At 46.1% G+C, this 18,984-nt stretch overlaps 1 protein-coding gene and 1 pseudogene across 2 annotated transcripts; both read left to right on the top strand.

Moving 5' to 3' along the window:
• The first annotated feature begins 355 nt into the window (after positions 1–355).
• Positions 356–2,234, top strand: LOC143574486 (putative glucan endo-1,3-beta-glucosidase A6 pseudogene; annotated as a pseudogene). The gene is made up of 3 exons (XR_013142597.1): positions 356–1,425; positions 1,779–2,004; positions 2,178–2,234. The product of XR_013142597.1 is annotated as a putative glucan endo-1,3-beta-glucosidase A6 pseudogene (transcript).
• Positions 2,235–3,960: 1,726 nt separating this feature from the next.
• On the top strand, positions 3,961–6,029 carry LOC143574476 (putative glucan endo-1,3-beta-glucosidase A6). The gene is made up of 2 exons (XM_077059086.1): positions 3,961–5,522; positions 5,861–6,029. The coding sequence occupies exons 1-2, from the start codon at positions 4,178–4,180 to the stop codon at positions 5,908–5,910; spliced, it is 1,395 nt and encodes a 464-aa protein (XP_076915201.1). The 5' UTR covers positions 3,961–4,177; the 3' UTR covers positions 5,911–6,029.
• Positions 6,030–18,984: the final 12,955 nt, after the last annotated feature.

Below are 18,984 nucleotides of genomic sequence, written 5' to 3'. Positions count from 1 at the left end.
GTTGTACTTTGTACGGGGTGACCAATGGCAAAAGACCACCGTCAGCTGGCCTAATCCATTCGTACGGAGCCCATAAGCACCTCTAAGTTATATTCAGTTCCGGGGAAAGTCCACCCGCCCGAATGCCCACTGGTGGTAAAACCGGGACACCCTTAGAATCGAACTGAAGATCGCAAATATCTCAGTCTTTCTTCGTTGAGTCACCCATGTCCCCTCAAAGTGTTGTAAGTGTGGATTAAACTTGGGTCTTGAAAAACCCGAGCGTTCTACCACTACACCACATTGAAAAAGACCAGAAGATTATCTTGTAAATCTATGATTTTGAACAATGGTTTTATATTTTGGTTCTTTGTAAATGATTAATAGGTGCGAAGGGGTGTGCTACGGGCAGCTCGGTAACAACCTCCCGTCTGCGTCTAAATCCGTGGAGCTTATTAAAACCTTAAAAGCCACTCGAGTTAAACTCGACGACGCCAACCCCGAACTCCTTAAAGCACTCGCTAACACCAACATTCCCATCACCATAACCGTACCCAATAATATCATCACTCCTCTAGCCTCTAATCAATCCCTAGCCGACGAATGGGTTCGCTCCAACGTGGCCCACTTTTACCCCAAAACCCGAATCCAAAATATCCTCGTGGGCAAGCAAGTCCTCTCCCACCCGGACAACATCACATGGTTTAACCTCGTACCCGCAATGCGTCGGATTCGCAAATCTTTGGTTTCACAAAATTTAAACAAAATAAAAGTCGGGACACCGCTCGGCATGTATTGTGTGGGAACCTTTTTCCGCCTTCAAGTGCGAACTTTCAGTCAGATGTTGCGGATACCGTTATAAAGCCGTTGTTACGGTTTATTAACCGAACGAACTCATTATTTTTTATTGACGTGTACCCGTATTGTGCATGGTCAGCTTACCCGAATAACATTGACCTCAACTATGCTCTACTTGAGCGCAATGTTACAACTTATTTTGATGATGTTGCGGGTTTAATGTACACCAATGTGTTTGAGCAGATGCTTGATGCGGTTTACTTCGCTATGAAAGGGGCCGGGTACCCGAATATCCGTTTATTTATCTCGGAAACGGGTTGGCCGAACGGAGGTGATATCGACCAACACGGAGCAAATATTTACAATGCCGCCATGTACAATAGAAATTTGGTTAGTATATATTCGGAAGTACCGCTGATGGATACTCCGTATAAGCCGTTTGTCGCGTTGCCTATGTTTATTTCGGCTTTGTAAAACGAGGATAAGAAACCGGGTTGGGGGACGGAGAGGCATTTCGGGTTGTTTTATCCAAACGGAACGGGTATTTACCCGATAGATTTATCGGGTAAGACGTTGCTGTCAGAGTACCCGAAGGGGTTACCGGTGCCTACTAATAATGAGCCGTACAAGGAGAAGATTTGGTGTGTGGCGATGTTACGACCCAACATACTAGCCTAGCCCAATCCGTTGTCCAATCCAATGCAGGCCGGCCCAGACGTGACACCAAAACTCCAGCCTGTTTGCTGGATTAATGAAGAAGGAGTGCTGCACGTTTTTAGTAGTTATTTACATGTTTCCCATGTTTGCATGCATTTAGTTAGTGGTAGAAGTATCCCCACGTTTCCAGTTTTCTAGCAAACAATAGAGTGCATCTAGGAATTTTTCTTTTAAATTGCATTGTAATTTCCTTTTTGAAGATATATAAGAAAATCGTTCCAAAATTCCTCTGTGTTCTTAACCTTTCTTCTTGGAGATTTACCCACTCTACGTGTAGCTAACAGGCGACACGTGGGGCTAACGCGACGGCGTTTGCGGGGGCTTTTGCGGTGGCCTGTGGACAAGGGAAAGGTACTTGTGACCCGATTAAACCGGGTGGGAAGTGCTTCAAACCCGATTCGGTGTCGTCTCATGCGAGTTACGCGTTTAGTTCGTATTGGGCTCAGTTTTGGAAATCCGGTGCTGCTTGTTACTTTGATGGGCTTGCGGTCCAGACAACCCAAGATCCAAGTAAGTATTCTGTATTCATATAATTGTTAGTGATTTTAGTGTAGGTATTAAAGGTAATCGGATTACTAGTAAACTAAATCATAAATCAAATAGGTTGAAATTATATCATATCTAAATTTGTGTAGTTAGATTTCTATAACATTTTCTGATAATAAGAAATACTTGTTTTGTAGGTTTTGGGTCATGCAAATTCCCAAGTGTAACGTTGTGAAACATGGTCGAGAAGAATTGTTGACGAGGAAGCATCGGAAATGAGAACTTTGATGTACTTTTGTAGCTAGGAACATGAGACATTAAATAAGACGTCAGTAAGTGTTATTTTGATGGGCTGCATTTGTACTCTTGTTCTTATTATGAATGCGTCAATAAATTTTAAAGTTGCATATTATGCTAGTTATGTTTTATTTAACGGCTATTTGGATTAACCCCACCCCAGGCCCGGCTCCGAGAAAACAAAAAAATTTTTGGGCTGAAGGCAAAAAAAATTTCGGGCCTTAATTAAAAAGAAGTATTTTGTTGGTTTAAACAATTACATTTTTATATAGGTTTACTTGGTTATAATTTGGATTGTGTAAAAATTTTTTGTATAAAAATATGATTAAACATGTCTGAAATGAGACTTGAACCCATGACCTTTTGGTTGAGGGTAATACCTATTTACCACTAGACCAGGCTGGTAGTCATGTTATTAGGATTAAACATTAAATTTACATATTATTTTTAGTAAAAATAAAAAAATTTAAAATTTAAAAAAAAAAAAATTTCGGGCCTAACGGGGTGTCGGGCCTGTGGCCGTCGACCACCCCGCCACCCCTATGGGCCGGCCCTGCCCTGCCCCACCCATCACCACAACAAAACTTTCCCTTTTGGCTCATCATTAGTAGGCGCTGGCAACCCCTTTATGAGTCTCCAACATTTTACTCAACATCAATTGGGTAAATACAAGTCCTATTCGGATATAACAACCTGAAATTCCGCTCCATACCCAAACCTGGCTTCTGATTCTCGTATACAAAGCCGAAATAAACAACGGCAACACCACAAACTAATATGGTGTTTCATTACTTCATATTTTATTTGTTATATAAAATTATATTTTATATCATCTAATTTAATCAAAATGATGTTCTAGCTCTTGCTTTTGTGGAAAACCTGGGCGTGTGCTTTACATTTACCCCGCCGTGTTTGTTCAACGGATATACGCATGTCTCAACCTATCTGCCTTAATAGAAAACATAACGTCGTACTGTATAAGTTAAATAATTATTATAGGGCAAGTTGGAAATAAATAATCTCAACTTGTGTGTATTGATCGATAATAATCATAATTTTAAAAATCACCACCATCCCAACTTTCAGTTTTTTCTCAGTTGACCTCCTTTAAAAAACACTTGACGCGCTATTTTTTCTGAGTTTCAAATCGATGTTTTAAGGTTTTTGATCAAAAATACGATACGAGTTAACCGATGTAAAACGATACGAGTCTGAGTTGTAGTCCTACTGTACTAGTATGTGCCACATTAATGCAACATAGTATGGGCTTTCTTTCAATAAACTTTTGATACTAACCGGTAGAAATGAACAAATGACATTAGCTCATTTTTTAATGTTTTCAAATTAATATAACTAGTGCACTATCTGAAAAAAATTCATGAATCACCACTGGTTCGGACCTTGGTTTGCCGGTTTACAAACAATAGAATTACCACCACACTATCTTAATTATTTATTATTTGGCTAGTTTCATGACTATAAATGCAAAAATAGAATTTTGAATATTATATAAAAAAGGCTTAGTTTGCTATTTTATATATAGTATAATACAATACCAGTATTCTAGTGAGCTCAACTCTAGATTATAGTCACGTTGTGATAACCAGACCGATTATTTTGACAAAATAGTCACTATTCTAGTTTTAATATAATAAAAGTACACAAAACAAACATCATTTACTTTCCATTAATGAGGTCAGACTTTAGCACCAGATTCTCTTCTTATCTTTTCCCCACTCACCCAACACCCTTTCAGAGATTTTGAGTCCCACAAACACTCTTTCTTTCAAATTAAACCCTAAAAAAATCTTCACTTTCATCCTCTCAACGGCCATATAATGATATAAACTACACTCTAAACCTTAAACCAAACCAAACCAAACCAAACCAAACCCCCAAAATGGGTTTAATCCTTCTCATACTCATCTCATTCATATTTATTTCCACAAATGCCGAAATTGCCCCTAAACCAGGCATCTGCTACGGCCAACTCGGCAACAACCTCCGACCACCGTCACACTCCATCACCTTAATCAAATCCTTAAACGCCGGCCGCGTCAAACTCTACGACGCAAACCCCAAAATCCTCAAATCCCTCAAAAACACCAAACTCCAGGTATCAATCATGGTACCCAACGAACTCATCACACCCATATCCTCCAACCAAACCTTATCCGACAACTGGGTCCACTCCAACGTTGTTCGCTTCCACCCCAAAACCATCATCCGCTACCTCCTCGTCGGCAACGAAATCCTCTCGCAGCCAGACAACGTGACGTGGCACAACCTCGTACCGGCCATGCGTCGGATTCGGAAGTCGTTGACTTTTTATAAGCTAAAAAAAGTCAAAGTCGGTACGCCGTTAGCGATGGACTGTTTGGAAACGTCGTTCCCGCCGTCCAGTGGGAAGTTCCGTACAAGTGTAACGGATTCCGTTATAACGCCGTTGTTACAGTTTATTAACCGGACCAAGTCTTTTTTCTTTATTGATGTTTATACTTACTTCGCGTGGGCTGCGGATCCGGTTAATATTAAGTTGGATTATGCTTTACTTGAACCCAATGTTTCGGGTTATACCGATCCGGTTACCGGGTTAATGTATACTAATTTGCTTGAGCAGATGCTTGACGCGGTTTATTTCGCGATGAAACGGGCCGGGTACCCGAATATTAGAATATTTATAGCGGAAACGGGTTGGCCGAATAGCGGGGATATCGACCAAATCGGAGCGAGTATTTACAATTCCGCGGTTTACAACCGCAATGTGATTAAGTTGTTAACGGAAAAACCGGTTAGGGGTACTCCGTATAAGCCATTTGTCGTGTTGCCGTCGTTTATATTCGCTTTGTATAACGAGAATCAGAAACCGGGTTTGGGGACGGAGCGGCATTTTGGGTTGTTGTATCCGAATGGGACGGGTATTTACCCGATTGATTTGTCAGGTAAGACGTTGGAGTATCCGAAGGGGTTGCCGGCGCCTACTAATAATGAGCCGTATAAGGGGAAGATTTGGTGTGTGGCGGCGCGTGGGGTTAATGTGACGGCGCTTGGTGGTGCGCTGTCGTATGCGTGTGGGCAGGGGAACCGGACTTGTGACCCGATTAAAACGGGTGGGAAGTGTTTTAAACCCGATTTGTTGAGGTGGCATGCGAGTTATGCGTTTAGTTCGTATTGGGCGCAGTTTCGGAAATCTGGTGGTACTTGTTATTTTGATGGGCTTGCTGTTCAAACAACCAAAAATCCAAGTAAGTTGTAGTTAGTTATATATCCTTGATCTATTATTGTGGGGAGGGTTATCCTAAAAATAAGTAGTTTCTTAGGAAGACTAGGAATAAATTCATAGCTATTGGATCATGTTAATCAATGGTTAAGATTTAAAATTACTAATAACCGACTTAGTTTCCTAGAAATACTCTTTAATCATTATAACCGACATAGTTTCCTAGAATTGTTCTTTCACAATCAATCGTAGTGCCAAATGTCAAAAATTTGTTGGTTCTTACCATTCTTAGAAAACTTCTTATTTTTATTTGAACCCTTCTCTATTAACATAACCATAATTATATGTTTTTGTGTTTTGTAGGTTTCGGTTCTTGCAAATTTCCAAGTGTAACATTAGTAGACAAGCTCTAGAAGATTTTGATGTAGTTTTCCCTAACTATTACTTTGCATCTTTTGTACCCGAGGCATTTATCTATCATTAAGTAGGATGTCATTTGTGACATTTGGTATGTTTGTAACATTAACTTTAACTTTTTAAGTAGGGGTTGCCTTTGATTTTTCACTCGCCCGTTTTACCCTCACGCAAAACACTACTGATAACGTTTACCAAATTTGTAAATATTAAAATCTGCTTAAAGTTGACAAAAATTGAATGCCTACAAAAAGATACTACTCACCGAATTTGATATGAGAGGCCAAGTTGAAGAGGTATGTACCCGCCTCAACACCAATCAAGGCGGGTCAACCCACAAGATAAAGACATTATCAAGGCACAAAGCCAAAACCTAGGCGCATGGCGCATGCAAAACATGCTCAGGCATCATATGCTCGCGCATCACATATGCGCGCAGCGCATCAACGCGCGGCGCATATCACATGCTCTTGCACATCACATATGCTCGCGCGTCGCATATGCGCCCGGCGCACCATCGCGCGGCGCATATCACACGCTCGTCCATATCACACTTGCGCATGAAATATCTGCGCGTGAGAATAAAAAGAAGACTTCGCGCATCCTCAGGATGGGCGCATATCACACGTGCACATAATCAACCTCGTCCTTATCCAAATCAGGATTAGGGCAACCTTGATTGTGCACGTCAGACAATCTTCCAGAAGGCATCTTTTTAAGGAGTAAGAATATGCTGATGTTGACAACGGCCAAATGAAAGGTCGACAACTCAGCATGACACATGTGCTACCACGTGATTACAACCAACGAGAAAGCGCCAGGTGTCCCAGAGGGCACGTGGCGCAGTGCGATTGGAGGAGGCCAACGAGGTTGAGCCCAACCAGTAAAAACCCTAGCACTATAAATACAGCATCAACTCCACTTTGATGACACATTCATTCACACTCAATCATTGACAGTTACAAGCAGTGATATCACATTCAATCATATTGAATTATATTCACTCACAGTCAGTTACAGAAAAACACACAGTCACATCATCAAGGGTATTCAGCGATTCAGCAATACTCTTGAGATTGACTTAGATACAAACATTATTATCTTCTCCAAAAGATACTGATTCTCACGCCGGAGGGTTACCCCAAAGAGGACCCCTCTGTCCCTTTCTGAGGGGTAAGTAACAGCGCTGTTCATTTTGTAGGTGGAAGAACTCGGATCCAGAAGAACCATCGGTGAAATAGTTTAATCACACCCGAGGAAAGTAGATCTGCTACCAGTGAGTAGATCCACGTTTCTTCATTGGCGCCATCCACTGTTACAAACGGCAATCAGATCTCATCCAGATCTAAAAAATTCAATCACCATGGTTTCTGGAGTTCGTAACGTTGATCAAGCTCTGGAGGATATTGAACGTGAGGGTGTTAACGACGGACAGCAGGTTCTGAGGGTTCCGCGTGATTCTACGCGTACCACCAGCAACCGTCCCTTCGTCACAACCCCTCACGGCCAGACTGAAACTCCTCCAGACGATCACACGTTACAAAATATGGCCGGCGCGAAGCTGAAAGGACCAATGGGTCCAGAAGATGAAGCAGACGATCCGAATGAATGGCTCATAAATGAGCAGCGGCGTCTGATGGAAAAGTACACTGAAATGATCAAACAGAAGAAGCTAGCCGACCAAACACAAAGGCAAGCGATGGAGAAGCAGCCCACAAAAAGGCCGCGCGCGCCGGAAGAAGGGCATTCTGTTCACACTGCACACACAGAGTTCAGTGATGAAGAGGTGCATAGCATGAGAAAGACAAGGGATACTCATGCAGGAGGCTCGCAGCTCCGCGCGCCTGTGAACATGGCGCCAGGAGCCAGAGCAGATCCGGATCTGCACATGCCATACAGCCCACCGGTCAGAGGGCAAGTGGACGTAACCACACCCTACAGACCAGCCATCCTGGTAAAACACTCAAAGTTTACTGCGCGCATCGCGCAGGCTCCCATCCAGCACAAGACCAAGATGCCAAGTGGTCTGGGGAAATATGATGGCACGACAGATCCAGATGACTTTTTGCAAGGTTTCTATAACACGGGAAACCTAGAGAGCTGGACGATGCCAACATGGTGTCATATGTTTGCCCGCTGCCTCACAGGCGCAGCGCGAGTATGGTTCGAGAGCTTGCCGACAGGGCAAATTGATGGGTTCGAGGAACTATTAGAAAAGTTCCAGGCCCACTTCGTACAGCAGCGCAGGCACACGCGCGATCCTGATGACATCATGCACTGCATCCGCAGGAATGATGAAACGATTGAAGATTACATCACTCGTTTCAATCAGGAGTCCCTGGCAATCGGGGGCATAACTGAGCAGCTCCTGCGCGTGGCCTTTATACAAGGCGCGCGCAGTGATCAGTTACGACGAGCTCTCGTAAGCAAAGATGGTATGCCCACCACGTGGGCCAAGTTAATGGAGGCATCGCGAGTTTTCGCGAGAAATGAGAAACAGATTGCCCAAGATAGGGCAAGAGAAAGAGCGCATCAGGCTGAATCACCGCGCAGCAAAGAGAAGAGGGCCAAACAGAACTCTGTATGGTCCAGGTTGCAGCCAACAAGTTTTTCTTCCGCGGAAAAACAAGCGCAACCAAGCTCACCCCAGCCCCAAAAGGATGCTCGTAAACACGGGGAGGGTGACAAGAGGGAGGGCGGCAGAGATCCTAGCAGACCTCTGCCAAGAATATGGACTCCCCTCACTAAAACACCTTCACAGGTGTTAAGTACTGAGAATGTCCAATTCAAGCCTCCCAAGCAACTACACTACAAGGGGCCGCAAAACAGTGGTAAATATTGTGAATTTCATAGGTCCCCGGGCCACAACACCGACGCATGCCATCATTTAAAGGATGCGATCGAGAAGGATGTAAAGTCTGGCAGGCTGGCTCACTTGGTGAAAAACCAGAGAATAGAAGATGAGCAACCGGAGGGAGCCTCTGCCAGCAAGAAGTACAAAAGAATCTGTGTGGCTGAGGGGGGACGACAAGGGCACACGTCAAGAAAGAGAAGCGCGCAAATTCACGGAGATTGGCGCGAGCAGCAAGTCATCTTCCCAAGAATCAGGGGAGGCCCTTCAATAAGCAGTCCTCTCGTCATTACCACACACATTGCTCATTACGAAGTGTCAAAGGTCCTGGTGGACACTGGAAGCGAATCTGACATTATGTATGAGCAGTGTTTCAGAAAGTTAGACCCGGCAGACCAAGCTCGGCTCGAAATTGTGAACGCACCAATCTGTGGTGTCTCAAATGAAATCATACATCCCCTAGGCCAGATTCAGTTTGAACTAACTATGGGGGATGATGAGCACAAGCGAGCCGAAGTTGTTAACTTCTTGGTCTTGCCCACCACGTCATGCCACAATATGATCCTGGGTAGGGGAACAATTGCCCAATTTAATGCTGTACCATCGCCAGCGCACGGCGCATTGGGGATCCCTACACCAACAGGCGTAGCATTTGTTTACCGCGATCATTTGTGCGCAGTGACAACCACGCCGCGGGAAGGGAGAATGAAACTTCCAACGGCGGACAATGCGCCAGAGAAGTGGATTTTAAACCCAAAATTCCCCGACCAAACGGTCACAATTGGCGCTACCATTTCAGACGACACGAGATTGAGAGTGAAAAGGTTGCTCACAAAATACATGTCGGTCTTCGCGTGGCAACACTCCGATATGACTGGGGTCCCGCGAGACTTGGCGCAACACTCTCTTAACACGTTCAAGTCGGTGGAGCCAATTGCTCAGAAGAAGAGAATCATGGGGGATGAAAAGGCGAAGGCCATGAATGAGCAAGTTGAGGACCTGTTGCGCGCAAACATTATCCGCCCGATCCGATACCAGACGTGGGTAGCCAATCCTGTGATGGTAAAGAAAAGCAACGGGTCATGGAGGATGTGTATTGACTTCAAGGACCTCAACAAAGCATGTCCGAAAGACTGTTACCCACTACCAAACATCGACGCAAAGGTGGACTCCGTGGCGCCATTCAAACTCAAATGTTTCTTGGATGCCTACAAAGGCTATCACCAGATTCAAATGGCACCACAGGATGAAGACAAGACGGCCTTCAGAACCGACAAGGGTGTTTTTTGTTACACAAAAATGCCCTTTGGTTTAAAGAATGCGGGCGCCACCTATCAGAGACTTATGGATTCTGTTTTCAATGAACAAATCGGAAGGAATCTAGAAGTCTACGTTGATGATTTGGTGATCAAGAGCAGGGAGGAGAGACAAATGCTCAACGACATCGAGGAAACTCTTCAGCGCCTAACGGAAGTTAACATGAAGCTCAACCCGAGCAAATGTACTTTCGGCGCGGAAGAGGGGAAATTTCTTGGTGTAATGGTCACTAAGGATGGTTTCAAGGTGAATCCTGAGAAGGTGGAAGCCATCCTTGACATGCCTTCACCAGCCACCATGAAAGAGGTTCAGAAGCTGAATGGTAGATTGGTGTCAATCAACAGGTTCCTAGCTAACCACGCCAGCAAATCTACTCCATTCGTTAACACCTTGAGGAACTGTTTGAAGAAGAGCCAATTCAAGTGGACGCCTGAGGCTGAGCAAGCTTTCACTGAGATAAAAGAATGTCTCATTAAATTGCCAGCGCTCACAGCTCCACTTCCTGGCGAGACCCTTACATTGTACCTGTCAGCTGGAGACCGCGCGATCGGCGCAGTATTATTGGTGGATCGCAAGGGGATACAAACGCCGATATACTATGTGAGTCGGGTGCTCACAGACCCTGAGACGCGCTATTCCATCATGGAAAAGTTAGTTTTGTCGCTAACACACGCGTCGCGCAAGCTCCATAGATACTTCAATGGTCATCCTATTGAAGTACTGACTGGTTACAACATCCAGCAAGTCTTGCGACGTCCCGCGCTCTCCGGAAGGCTGACAAAGTGGGCGCTGGAATTAGGTGAACACACGATTACTTATAAGCCCCGTCCAGCAATAAAGGGTCAAGTTTTGGCGGATTTCATCACGGAAATCCCAGAGGGAAAGATTGAAGAAGCTCAGCGCGAGGTAGACCCTCCGCGAGCAAATGATGAAGAAGATGTTTGGAGGCTATTCACTGATGGAGCCTCCAACAGCGAAGGGTCTGGCGCAGGTCTCAAACTGGTGGACCCTGATAATCATGAATATACTTATGCTATCAGGTTGGACTTCAAGAGTACCAACAATGAGGCTGAGTATGAAGCCCTGCTGGCTGGTCTGCGCATCGCGCGCAAGTTTGGGGTTAAAAGACTAGAGGCGCATGTTGATTCTTACTTGGTAGCTGCTCAGGTCAACGGCCTATATGACGCCTAGGAGAACACAATGCCTCTGTATCTAGAGCAGGCAAAAAAGCTCGTTGAGCAGTTTGACTTCTTCAGAATCATACACATCTCGCGAAGCGAAAACAAGTCCGCAGACGCGTTGAGTAAAATGGCATCAACTAATTTTGATCACTTTGGCAAAGATGTCAGGGTGGAAATAATGAGCAGCCCGTCAGTGCAAACGCAATCGGTCCTGGTAATTCATACAACTCCTTCATCCTGGATAACTCCAATAATGGAATTCCTGAAAGAGGGGAAGTTACCGGATGATCGCGCACAGGCGAGAAAGATAAGACACAAGGCGCAGAACTATGAACTACTTGATGGTACAGTGTATCGGCGCTCTTATCTTGGACCGCTCATGAAATGCCTGGATGCGGAAGAAGCAAGCTATGTGATTAGGGAGATTCATGAAGGAATCTGTGGAATTCACGCTGGTCCGCGCATGGTGGTTGCCAAGGCGATGAGCTCAGGCTACTATTGGCCAGGCATGTACTTGGATGCGCTAAAAGAAATCCAAAAATGCAAGGCATGTCAGAGCCACGCGCCAAACACCATGCGTCCAAAGAACAACTTGATTCCAGTCACCTCCGCATGGCCTTTCCACAAATGGGCCATTGATATTGTGGGGCCCCTGCCGCAAGCGCAAGGGCGAGTGAAATTTTTGGTAGTGGCGATAGACTATTTCACAAAATGGGTTGAAGCCAAGCCACTAGCAAAAATCACAGCTGAGGCGATGAAGCAATTTATCTGGAGCCACATCATTTGCCGTTTTGGCCTTCCTATGGAAATTGTGAGCGACAATGGCAAACAATTCACTGACAGGAAGATGTCAAGCTGGCTCAAAGAATTGCACATCAACCAAATCTTCACGTCCGTTTACCATCCTCAAGGGAATGGCCAAGTGGAGCGCGCGAATCAAAGTTTACTAAATGGGCTGAAGAAAAGATTGGAGGGAGAATCCCATTCTTGGGTCGAAGAGTTACCTAATGTCTTGTGGGCGCACAGGACATTAAGCAAAACTAGCAATGGCGAATCCCCGTTCAGCCTAACCTATGGGACAGAGGCTATGATCCCAGCGGAAATTGGATGCCCATCCCATAGGGTACTCATGATGAGCAAAACTGATAACGACCGCGAAAGAAGATTGGACCTTAACTTGCTTGAAGGGCGCAGAGAAGCGGCTATCATTACTGAGGCCAGATACAAGAAAAAGCTGGAAAAATATTATAATCAGCGCGTTAAAGAGTGCCACTTCAAGAAAAATGATTTTGTCCTTCGAAACAATGAAGCTAGTCGCGCAATACCCCCAGGAAAAATGTCCCCCAATTGGGAGGGACCTTATCAAATTTCAGAAGATCTGGGGAAAGGCGCGTACGCTTTAAAAGATTTGAACGGAAAAAAGATACCGCGCGCGTGGAACGCGGCACAACTTAGAAAATGCTTCATGTAAAAAGTTCAAATTTGTAATCAAGGCTTTTAAGCCATCATGAATGCTGATTCGCGCTATCTTTCAATATTGGTTCTGTTACCTTTGCATACATGTTTCACACTTCCTTTATTAAATTGGAACAATATGACAACATTATATTGACTTCAAAACAAAATAAAGCGAAGTAAAACATACATGCGCGAGCCTTAGCTCAAACGCGTTAACGAGTCTTAACTCTAAAACGTCAGGGCTTTAGCCCAAAATTACGAGCCTTAGCTCAAACACGTTAATGAGTCTTAACTCTAAAATCGTCAGGGCCTTAGCCCAAAACAAAGAGCCTTAGCTCAAAACACTCACATACATCCATCTTACACCCCGCGCAGCGTGATCATAAAAATCCTTAAACAAAACTAAGGCAAAGTACATGCCATATCATGTTAAGGTCTCAGGTCGAGGCCGCGCGCGGAACCATAGTGGATATCTGAGTAACACAAGCTGACATGTAATGGCTAAACTCATACTTCCATACCGCGTGACACCAACGCGCGAAAAAGAAATAACGAAAAATTAGCGCGCATGTCAGCATGAGCAAGATACTGCGAGAACCACAAACAAAATAGAACAGAGGTTAAGTGAATAATTTCCTTACAACCTTGTTCTTATTTTAACGTTCAAGCATATCTTATATCTATACAACCAAACATGAAGAGATGAATGGAAATGCGCAAGATACGAAAAGGAGAGAACAAGTTTCATTTCATTGGATCGAAATTTACAAGTATGATGAGTTACAAACTACAAGTATAAAAGATAAATATACAAAATTTGATGAAGGGCTTCTCAAGTCTCCACGTCGACGTCAGCCGCTTCATCATCCTCATCATCTCGCGCAGCATCTGGCGCGGTCTGCTCTTCATCTCCGAACTGACCATAGTCAAGTTCTTCCTCCTCGTTGGAGTCTTCGATCACAACGGTGTCACGAGCAGATTCTTTCGCCGCGCCAGAGCCGCTGGCAGGGGCAACATCCCCCGCGCCACCATCATCGCCACCAACCCTCTCGCAATCATCAAGCAACTTCTTTAGTGCGCCGAGGTCGGGCTGGTCAGCAAGCGCAGCTATCTGTAAATCATTAGAAAAGTAATGAGTACAAAACACTTAGAAAAGTTAGTAAAGTAAAACTCATTAGGATCAAGGTACCTGCATAAGGATGGGGATGGGAGTATTCATATACTTTTCCCCCACCGTGGCCATGTCCGCGCAGGCCGCATCGCTCTTGTAAGGGTACTCGGATGGGTTCTTCCTCAACATGCCATACTCATACCCATCCGTAAACCCTTCAGCTCGGCCAACCAAGCGCGCGGCGGCATTGCAGTCCATCACAAGGGCTTGAAACTCGGCGGAATATTTCATCGCCAAAGCGCAGCGAGCCATGCCCTGTGACACCAGCCATTGGCGATCCTGCGCGAGGCCAGCAACAGACGTCTCGAGGGCAGGAACCTGAAAGTTTAATAACTCAACAGTTTCCTTAGCCTTTTTTAGTTCCTCCTTATCAGACGCTGCTGCCGCCAAAATTTTTTCTTTCTCCGCCTGCGCAGCACCAAGTGCTTCCTGGCTAGACGCCGCCGTGGCCAACGCCTCATCTCTATCGGCCTGCGCGGCCGCCAAATCCCTTTTCAGGCGCGCAACCTCGCTCTCCAGAGATGATTTCTCAGTAATACTCTGGATGATAGCTTGGTCACGCGCCTCGGCCTGCTGTTCCAAGACACGCACTCTGCGCGCGTACTTGGCAACTTCGGCCTCCGCTAACTGCTGCTTCTCCCGCGCAGCTTGGAGCTCATGCCCGCGCTTGATGTATGCGGTGTTGGCACTTGCTCGGTTTTCACTGAGCTCCGCCTGGAGTTTCTCAGCTCGCGCGCGAGCATCAGACAGGTTCCAGGCGGCCACCTTAGCCTCTCGCTGGGTTTCCACAAGAGCGTCGCGTACTTTAATATAATCACGACGAAGCTCTTGGGAAGCAGCGAAAAAAGCCGACCCAGCGAAAACATGGTCGTTCAGCAAGTCCGCGCGAGTGCGCTCCTCTTGATACCTCCTTTCAGTAGGAGGCACGGCATGAGCCCAGAAGTCCTCGCATACGCCCATGGATTGAAAGGAACTTTCTTCATTAATATTCCATCTCGGGCGGTAAACGTGGTCACCTTCCTGCAAAAACGTAAGAAAAGTTCTAAGTCATAAAACATACTTATAGGGAGATATGCGCAGCGGACCAACAAATCAATACATACCTGCGGGGATGAAGCAGGAAAGTCAGCGCCAGCCCCACCAGAGGTCTGCGCTGCGAACACTTGCGGCATCGCAGGGCTGGCGCGATCTCCTAAGGAGTCTTCACCTTGAACCCCCTCGTCCTCCTCGTCTTCTTCAACAGGCCTCTTCTGCTGCGACCTGGAAGGCTCCAAACCAGCCTCGCGGGGAGGGCTACGTGCAGGAGGAGGCGAAGGAGGTCTCGACGCCGCCAGTTCGGCGCGCAACACCGTCTCCTGCTCCTTGGTAATCCCAATAAGGGGAGACTCAGCACTAGCAGAAGCAGGACCAGAACCAGCGGCGCCGGAAGCGGCGCCAGGAGTATCACCAGCAACTGTTGTGCCAGCTACAACTCCTATGAACAAATAAACAAGGAAAAATGGTTTATGACTAAGTTCAAAAGGAAAAATTCAGAGGACAAATGTGCAAAACTTACCTTGGCGCAACTCTGTTCGCGCGTCGAACATCGCCATAAAATTCATTCTACCCTTTTCAGAGGGTAGAACAGGGGACTTCGATGGAGTCCCCGGCGCAGCCGTAGCACCTTGTGGCGCCTGCGGCTGATCTGTTACCGTCGCCGGCTCTGCAAACATTCAAATAACCAACGGTTTAATAACAACTCAATCAGATGAAGATAGGCAAAGTATACCTGTTGCAGGCGCGGCGCGGCTTCTCTCTTCAGCAGCGCGAACGGAGGAGGCGACGGCACCATACCTCAAGTGGACAGGAGGTCTGCCCACTCTCACAGGCAGAGAACTTAAAGAAACCTTTGTGGTTTCCTTAGGTCTCTTCGTTTGAGCATGGGGATGAGCGACAGGGGTGTCCTCTTTCTTCTGTTTCTTACTGGCCCCTGCGCCCGATTTCCCCTTAGCTTTGCGCTTTAGTAGAGGCGCCTCCTCTTCCTCCTCCTCCTCCTCTTCCGCGAGCTCTAGCTCGTAGTTTTCAAGCGCATCTACAAAAACAAGCGACAGAACTGTTAATAAGCTTGGGTATTCTAAAGGAATGAGCAAGAGTGCGAAGGCTTACCAGGCGCGTCACCGTCAAAGTCAAAATCCAGATCCACTGGGATGAACATGTCATCGAAGCGATCCGGGAAACCAACCTCCCCAATGCCAAGTTCGACGGAGCCGCCCTCCACATGTTCATCATAAGCGGCAAGGATGTAATCCTTGGTGACTGCGCAAAGACAAGTTAAATGATATCAGCAAAAGAAGGATGTTCGCGCAACAACAAAAAAAAAAAAAAAAAAAAAAAAAAAAAAAAAAAAAAAAAACTTACACAACCCGTCGACTTGGATAACGGGCTCAAGCGCGCTGTCGGCCCAGAGCCTGCTCATGCCGACCCCAACCAGCGCCTCCTCGCAAATTTTCTTCGCGGGGGATGGTTCGGCGGTCAGTTTCTTAACCCATGCGCCAGTTGGGTTCTTGAGGACACCCTCATCCGCAGGCGCAGAAGTGATAGAGCGCATAGTCATACGGATGGGGATCACACCGGCCTTAATGTAAAAAAACCTCTCTGACCAGTCATGAAGGCTCTTGAATGAAACAGTGGAGCACTTCACCTTCTGACTGCGAGGAATAAAAGAGATCCAATTGTCTTGGATCTTGGCCTTATAAAAATATTGAAAGCGCCGAGGAGTGGGTTCCTCGCGCTGGGATTTGCACATGAACTCAAAGTGAGTCACGCGCACGAGTCCAAACGGATGGACTTGGGATATGTGAATCCCATAGAACTTCAACAGTGCACCCACAAACCTTGTCATCGGGAGACGAAGGTTGCAGTGGGTGAAAAAGTGGCTATATAGGGATATATAGCCGGCAGGCGGGTTCGCCGCCGTTTGCCCGGACCTAGGCAACATGCAGCCAAACAGGGTGGGAAACCCCTGAGAGGTGATGAGGTTGTCGAGATCCGCCTGCTTCAATTTGCAGGGGATTTCATTCCACCTTTTGGTGGCCTTGGTCCTCCCTACTTCCTCCGATGTGGTTTCAACAACCTTCTTCCCCTTCCCCTTTTGCTTCAATGTCGACATCACCACAGATTTCACACGGCGTCTTCGAGAGGCAACGGAGGTGATTGAAGGGCTAGACGAGTATGAACTATCAGACATACAACTGTAATAGCCGATAATCGAGGATTCGAATCGATGTAAACACTCAAATCAGAATGTGAAAGCAGGAATTCGAATTTGAACAACAATAAAGATGAGGATAAAAAATTTTCTAGGGGCCTGCTTTTATAGGACCAAGAGAGAGAAAAGTGGCAGCTGATCGGATTCCACGCGCCCCCACTCGCAGGTGCAAGCCAACGAAGGAATGACACGTGTCCCAAACAGCTGTGTGAGGGGACATAAAATTGTAACCGACCTGCCACGGCACAGTGACGCGCCCCCACTCGCAGGTACTAACCAATGCGAGTGCAACACGTGTTCAGGACAGCTGTGAGGGGACGTGAAAGGCAACTGTAGCACCTCGAGCACACGAAACCTCTGACACGTTTACGGCGCACGTCACCACCAACCAACCACGTGTTTGGACCTTTGGTTTTCAACAAAGTGGATAGAACTTCGCGCGATGATGGAAACAACCAGGAAAACGACAAAACCCCCTATAAAAGGACAATTCAGTGAGTCTAATATCTATCTTACCACGCTCGCGCGAGATAAGACACACATTAGACTGGGGGGGCTTGAAGAGGTATGTACCCGCCTCAACACCAATCAAGGCGGGTCAACCCACAAGATAAAGACATTATCAAGGCACAAAGCCAAAACCTAGGCGCATGGCGCATGCAAAACATGCTCAGGCATCATATGCTCGCGCATCACATATGCGCGCAGCGCATCAACGCGCGGCGCATATCACATGCTCTTGCACATCACATATGCTCGCGCGTCGCATATGCGCCCGGCGCACCATCGCGCGGCGCATATCACACGCTCGTCCATATCACACTTGCGCATGAAATATCTGCGCGTGAGAATAAAAAGAAGACTTCGCGCATCCTCAGGATGGGCGCATATCACACGTGCACATAATCAACCTCGTCCTTATCCAAATCAGGATTAGGGCAACCTTGATTGTGCACGTCAGACAATCTTCCAGAAGGCATCTTTTTAAGGAGTAAGAATATGCTGATGTTGACAACGGCCAAATGAAAGGTCGACAACTCAGCATGACACATGTGCTACCACGTGATTACAACCAACGAGAAAGCGCCAGGTGTCCCAGAGGGCACGTGGCGCAGTGCGATTGGAGGAGGCCAACGAGGTTGAGCCCAACCAGTAAAAACCCTAGCACTATAAATACAGCATCAACTCCACTTTGATGACACATTCATTCACACTCAATCATTGACAGTTACAAGCAGTGATATCACATTCAATCATATTGAATTATATTCACTCACAGTCAGTTACAGAAAAACACACAGTCACATCATCAAGGGTATTCAGCGATTCAGCAATACTCTTGAGATTGACTTAGATACAAACATTATTATCTTCTCCAAAAGATACTGATTCTCACGCCGGAGGGTTACCCCAAAGAGGACCCCTCTGTCCCTTTCTGAGGGGTAAGTAACGGCGCTGTTCATTTTGTAGGTGGAAGAACTCGGATCCAGAAGAACCATCGGTGAAATAGTTTAATCACACCCGAGGAAAGTAGATCTGCTACCAGTGAGTAGATCCACGTTTCTTCACAAGTAATGCTGCAATTCTGAGAATATGGTCAACTAAGTCCAACACATTGGACCATTCAAACTAAGACAACGTGTAGGGGTAAAAAGCAAGTGGTTGTGCGACGTGTAACGTCGCGTTCACTAATGAAGAATTTTGAAAAAAAAAATGGTGTAGTGGTAAAATGCTCAATGTCTCTTTGTGACCATTACCTTTTTAGCCTTCTTTCACACAACCTCTTGTTGTGTACACAACGAGCGCCTCCAAAACGAGGCTCAAAACATTACCAAAGTAAAGAGGAGA

Source organism: Bidens hawaiensis, unplaced genomic scaffold (genome assembly GCF_021521415.1).
Source record: "Bidens hawaiensis isolate Kalapana, Puna unplaced genomic scaffold, B.hawaiensis_p1.1 tig00026942_1, whole genome shotgun sequence".
NCBI classification, from domain to species: Eukaryota; Viridiplantae; Streptophyta; class Magnoliopsida; order Asterales; family Asteraceae; genus Bidens; species Bidens hawaiensis.
The sequence above is the reverse complement of the archived record's forward strand: the minus strand, read 5'-3'. Positions and strand labels throughout refer to the sequence as shown.